This window comes from Anneissia japonica, unplaced genomic scaffold (assembly GCF_011630105.1).
Source record: "Anneissia japonica isolate Jap-2015-1 unplaced genomic scaffold, ASM1163010v1 scaffold108273_len470852_cov203, whole genome shotgun sequence".
NCBI classification, from domain to species: Eukaryota; Metazoa; Echinodermata; class Crinoidea; order Comatulida; family Comatulidae; genus Anneissia; species Anneissia japonica.
In genome coordinates, this window is record NW_022686840.1 from 352,152 (window position 1) to 357,638 (window position 5,487).

Below are 5,487 nucleotides of genomic sequence, written 5' to 3' on the forward strand. Positions count from 1 at the left end.
AAAATTCATCCGCATTTATTTTTTGTGTGGAACACAAAAAATCAAATTTCAGTCTTATTTCACATTTTTTTTTCATTCTTAGGAATGTCTAAATTCCGTTAAACTAGCAATTCCGTATTATATTTATAAATCTTTATAACATTATACAAAAATTAGATTTTTCTTAACAAAATGAAATTTTGCCATGAATGGGGCTTTAAATAAAGCTCTGTCCACACTATACAATTTACTTTTTTAACCTGCTGTATGCCCATATATAGTCAAGATGTGCCTATAGTCATGATGGGATGTCATTATGATCATATCTATCACATGTGATAGTCTGGATAAGGCAGCAGGAGTGGAGTTGAATAGCTCAGTGGTTAAGGTGATTGCCTTCTGATCCCAGGATCCTGGGTTCAATTCCTGTCACGGCAAGAATTTTTCTAACTATTGAAAAAACAACTTCACTCCCTAAGCATCATAAAAGAAGCTTAGTTTATAAAGCATTATTCCCATCCTGTAAGTGGCGAGTGTACCTGCCAATGGATGTGAGGAAATAAAAAAAAAGGCTTCGACAATATTCACGAGGAAGCTATTTTAGGATGGTATAGTGTCCTCTTTTAAAGAGAAAGTGATTGATGGTGTGTTTTTTTCGTAAACTTGTTGGTTCTTTTGATTTGTACACCAATTCATACAGGATGTTTTTGTCTCACCTGAAAGTATGATTAAAACACAGGAAAGGAAAAAATGAAAGATAAATCAACAGTACCGAAGCAAAGTTCACGTGTTATTCAGATTCTTAACACATTTGTAGTCTTCCCATATTAATTTCACTACAGTAACTTTATGCAAGAGAGAAGCGTTTTAATGATAAACTTTGTGAATGATAACCTTTAATACTGATTTACTTGTTTTTACTATTATTACACGATAGTTGTGGAAAGTGTGGATTTACATGTTGATTATTACGTTGTATACTTTCACAATTAAAATTATGTTCACAATTTATCCAATTTCCAAATTAAATCCGTTTCTTGGAAACTTGTGTACAGTAATTCATTTCTTTCGAGGTCTGTCGATACAATGTAGCGATGCATGGCATAGATTTAATAATTGTTTTTGCTTAGAAGAAACTAATCACAACTAATGAGGACAATTATTTAATTAGATAATTAATCTAATCTTGGAATCTAACGGACGTATAAGATTGATGAAAAGGTGATACAGTAGTTGAAGCGAATGCTACCTTTAAATGGCAAACAAGAGAATCACATTAGCAGTTTCCATAGCAATGACATTTTCGGTACAGCTTAATGGAATTAGTGATTAATCTGCAAATACGGCAGCCATGTTCTTGCCAGATATAGGCCCATGGTATAGTTGTTAACACAGTGTATCAATGAATAGGTTTCAAAAAGACATGTCCATGAAGATTAGATTTGCTGCGTAGCACCAGGGGCGGCGCCAGGAATTCCTCGACGAGGGGTCCAAGCTTCCCGACAAGGGGGTCCAAGATCCTCCCCCCCGTCGGGGAAGCCTGGTACCCCCCGTCGGGAAAAAAAAATGTGTTGATTATGGTAGGCCATATCCCTTATTTAAAAAGGATAATTTGATAGAAAACTATGCAAGTTAAGAGGCTCCCCTGTCGGGGGTACTAAACACCTGTCGGGGAAGATCTGGCGCTACCACCGCAACTCATACGATCACGTTAGTACTCGCAAAAAACTCATGAAAAAAACTCGCACAAACGCTGCTAGTTCGTACTAAACAGTTTGTAATCAGTTGCAAGAGGATTTATATATCACTGATGGAGTTGTTCGTCATACCGAAGTTACTATCATGATTTAACTATTACTAATTGTGTATCCCGCAATACCTTAAGACAGAACTTTTGAAAATCAAATAGAGCAGTGCCACACCAACTAAGTTGCCCTAAGTTTTATCGGAAAGTCTTAGGTTCAAATCCCGATGGAGGCAAACATAGGTCAGAGCATCAGAGGTTCTAAAATATATTCATGAAGCCTTCTTGTATTGTTTTGGTAACCGTATGATCTCAACTGCATGTGCTAGTTTTGTACTTATAGGGGTAGGTCACTGCTGTGCTAATCTTGACATACTAGTAAAAAGACAAAGTTGCACAATTAATGTTAACGTTTTGAAGAACAAGTACAAAAATCATATAATAAACAAAAAAATAATAAAGAATATCACTATTGACAAACTATAAAAGCAGAAATGGCAATAAAATTTGAGACGACACCATTGATTTCGGAATTTCATTCTAAAGTTGATTAAAACATTTAAATTGGATTGCCATTGTGACGTCAAGGATGAATGTATTTAGGTTGTATAACAGTCCCATGTGTATCTTTGAGTGCCCGGATGACAAGTTGTTTACGTTTACCACAGTAAATTGAGAGTGCAACAGACATTTGGCACATTTAAAATGTCTAATGTTGTGATACATTCGGAATTAAAAAGTCCTCCAAGTCGATGGTAGGCCTACCACTCCTACCAATCAACGCATCATTTCGCCATTTATAGAGGGTAGATATTTGACATTATTTTTGATATTTGTATCGGCTGTCTCCTCTACCTTTTTTCTCGTGGCCCCCCATTTTATTGTTCAATTAAGCTGATATCGTTATCAATCTAAGTTTGAATTCTCTAAGAAAGTGTACGTTATGTTTTGTTACAGATGTGTACGAATCACTGATACTGGAATGGGCTACCTGTCGGCATTAAACTGTTTGGTGGCGCTATACTTACGCTGGTGCTCTCAAGTCAAAGATTTTGGTCTACAGCATTTGTATAATATGCAAAGTCTAAGAATACTTTCTGTAGCCGGTATGTTTTTTAGTATATTTGTGTTATATATCACCATTCTTCAGATAAAACAAATGCGGTAAAATTTTCACGATGAGACTGTTGAAACAATATTCATTTTAAACATTTTTCTTTTCTAATTCAGGATGTCCTTTGCTTACTGCCGCTGGACTATCTGGATTAGCACAGTTGACAGATTTAGAGGAGTTAGAATTGACCAATTGCCAAGGTGCTACAGCCGAACTGCTGCAGTACTTTACCGATAATCTACCGAAGTGTACACTAGTTCACCCACTCTGAAGAAACAGATTAGATAGTAAAAGAGCGACGTATAAGCAGACGACACGACTTCATAAATGTACGCTTGTGAGCAGACACGCAACAAAAGGAGCAGAAGGCACAACATGCCATATCGGTTGTGGCAGACGATACGACGTATCTCACTGTCCTGTTAAGTACACGACACGTCTTATCGTATGCAGTAGACAGAAGTAAACGCTATTGCACACTTGGCATGACACCTCGTATGCTAGTGACAACACGATGTTGAAGTATCGTGTACTCTATTCAAAAGATGCTTAGTGCAAAACGACTCACGCCACATTATGCTCCATTAAGCAGACGAAATGATAAAGCGTGTGCCAGAAAGCAGAATACATGACCTTACTTACTAATCAATGCTATCGTGCAATGTTAGATTTGGAAATCTGTGTAGATTTTTAAGGATAATAGGCCTAGATTAGTATCTAAATGTGCCATAAGTGCTCAGCGTATTCAATATTTTTTTCTCGTAAAACAAACGTTTTTTTAAATCATACGACAAATAAAATTACGTTAAACTGTAGTTTCTTCAAAGAGTACATCAAGAAGTTAAAGAAATTAACTGTGAGTATTGCTAATTGTTGGATGAAATCCGTTCCTGAGTTTGAATCCTATTTACCTAAAATTCGACAGTTTATTAAAATAACTTGAAATGATACTAAGACCAAACGTATCTCAGTTAAGCATCGATAATTCAAACAATGTCTTTCGTAGATTATAGTTATTGTAAGATATTGAAATTGTTCTTAACAATTCTGTTTGCATATTAATAACAACCGCTCCTTTAGAGACATTTTGTGTGTGTTTTTGTATGTAAACCTTTAATGTCAATGTTATTTCTAAAAGCTACATGGAATTGTATATCCTGAAAAATTCAAAATTCAACCAGTTGTTTTAGGGATAATTCCCATTTTTAAACATTATTATCATCCAGTGTTCAAAGTTTAAAATTATATATAATTGACATCATGGATAGACGAATCTTCATCAAACTACTATTATAGCCCGTACCGGAAAAATAAAATGTAACTATTTTAGTTAAAAGCAACCAATTAATAAGTAGGTTTATTTTTTAATTATTTTTATACGATTCTGTTTAAAAATCCATTGAAATAGTGTAAACAATTTTTAAAGCATTATCGCATGTTTTTACACTGGAATTTGATGAGATAATTAATATGATTATATGTCACTAGTGATAATTTCTATTTATTCTAGTGAGTATTCATTTACCGTTTGAGATTTTTGAAATGGAAAATGTTCACATTCAATTGGATAAAACGGGGAAGTAAGGTATAATTATTATGTAATCCTACGTTTGTATGCTGGTTCTGGTTATCAGTATTCATGTTCTTGTCATATATATCTATATGGATAATTCTTCACCATGTCTTTCTTTTTAATAATATTATTTACATTTCCAAATGTATGAATGTATCTTTTTTTAGAATATGTTTTACTATATGAAAAACACACTGTAACGGTCCGAAGACTAAGTGACCACATGTGTAATACCAGCGTCTGTATTCTATTAATAGTGCTATAGCCCTATGGTTTGCATGTTTCATTATTTAGGCCTACGAGCCGATTATTTTATTAGAATATTTTAACCTAGAAAGGGCCTTCGTGTGAACGACCTCAGTGAAATGCATACTTTGTAGCCGTATTAAAAGCAATGTAACAAATGTATATATAAATTCAAAGAAATATTGTGTTTGTTGAAATTAGTGTCAAGAGTAGTTAAACTGACATAGGCCCTAGGTGTCTTTTACCTTTATGAACGGGCTCCATAGTAAGAATTATTCTGTTCCTCCCCTCTTGTTTTGTCAATTGACGTTGGAGGCGTAATTTTTCTTTTTTACCCGGAGGGTGCAGATGACTCTTTTACATGTTATAAATGGGCTTGCATGTAGGCTATATATAGTTGTAAATATTTAGAGAAAAGTAGAAATTATATGGATGTGTAACGCTGATGGCAGAATTAGGACCAAAACGACCGTTACAATTCCGTGGTAAGACAAGCTTAATGCCACTATACTTACAACACTGGACCTAAAAATTACGTCACGTCGTACCCACTGGTGGGCAAACACGTGAACATGTACAGTGAATATGTGTATATGTGATGCGTATAAAATTATATGAATCTTACAAGTGACGTCATCTTGCACAATCCTTTTAATGGACCTGTTCGCTAATCTGCACCCCTTGAATATTGTTGCTAAACCTGTGACTTTATGTGATTTTGGGACATGCGTGTATTCCTGGCATTGTTCTGATTGGTCAGTTGCTAAGTTTGATCAACACTTCGGAAAGGTCCATTGTACAATGCTAGCCAAAAGCAAAGAGTATAAATAG

General features: G+C 34.9%; 1 protein-coding gene across 1 annotated transcript in view; it reads left to right on the plus strand.

Annotated features, from left to right (window-relative positions):
- The window catches only part of LOC117117755 (F-box/LRR-repeat protein 16-like), a 14,012-nt gene extending 8,732 nt beyond the window's left edge, over positions 1 to 5,280 (plus strand). Inside the window, exons 2-3 of the mRNA XM_033262176.1 lie at positions 2,681 to 2,829; positions 2,954 to 5,280. Coding sequence (XP_033118067.1) covers positions 2,681 to 2,829; positions 2,954 to 3,108 — 304 coding nt within the window. The 3' untranslated portion in view covers positions 3,109 to 5,280. The remainder of the gene's footprint in view (positions 1 to 2,680; positions 2,830 to 2,953) is intronic.
- The last annotated feature ends 207 nt before the right edge of the window (positions 5,281 to 5,487 follow it).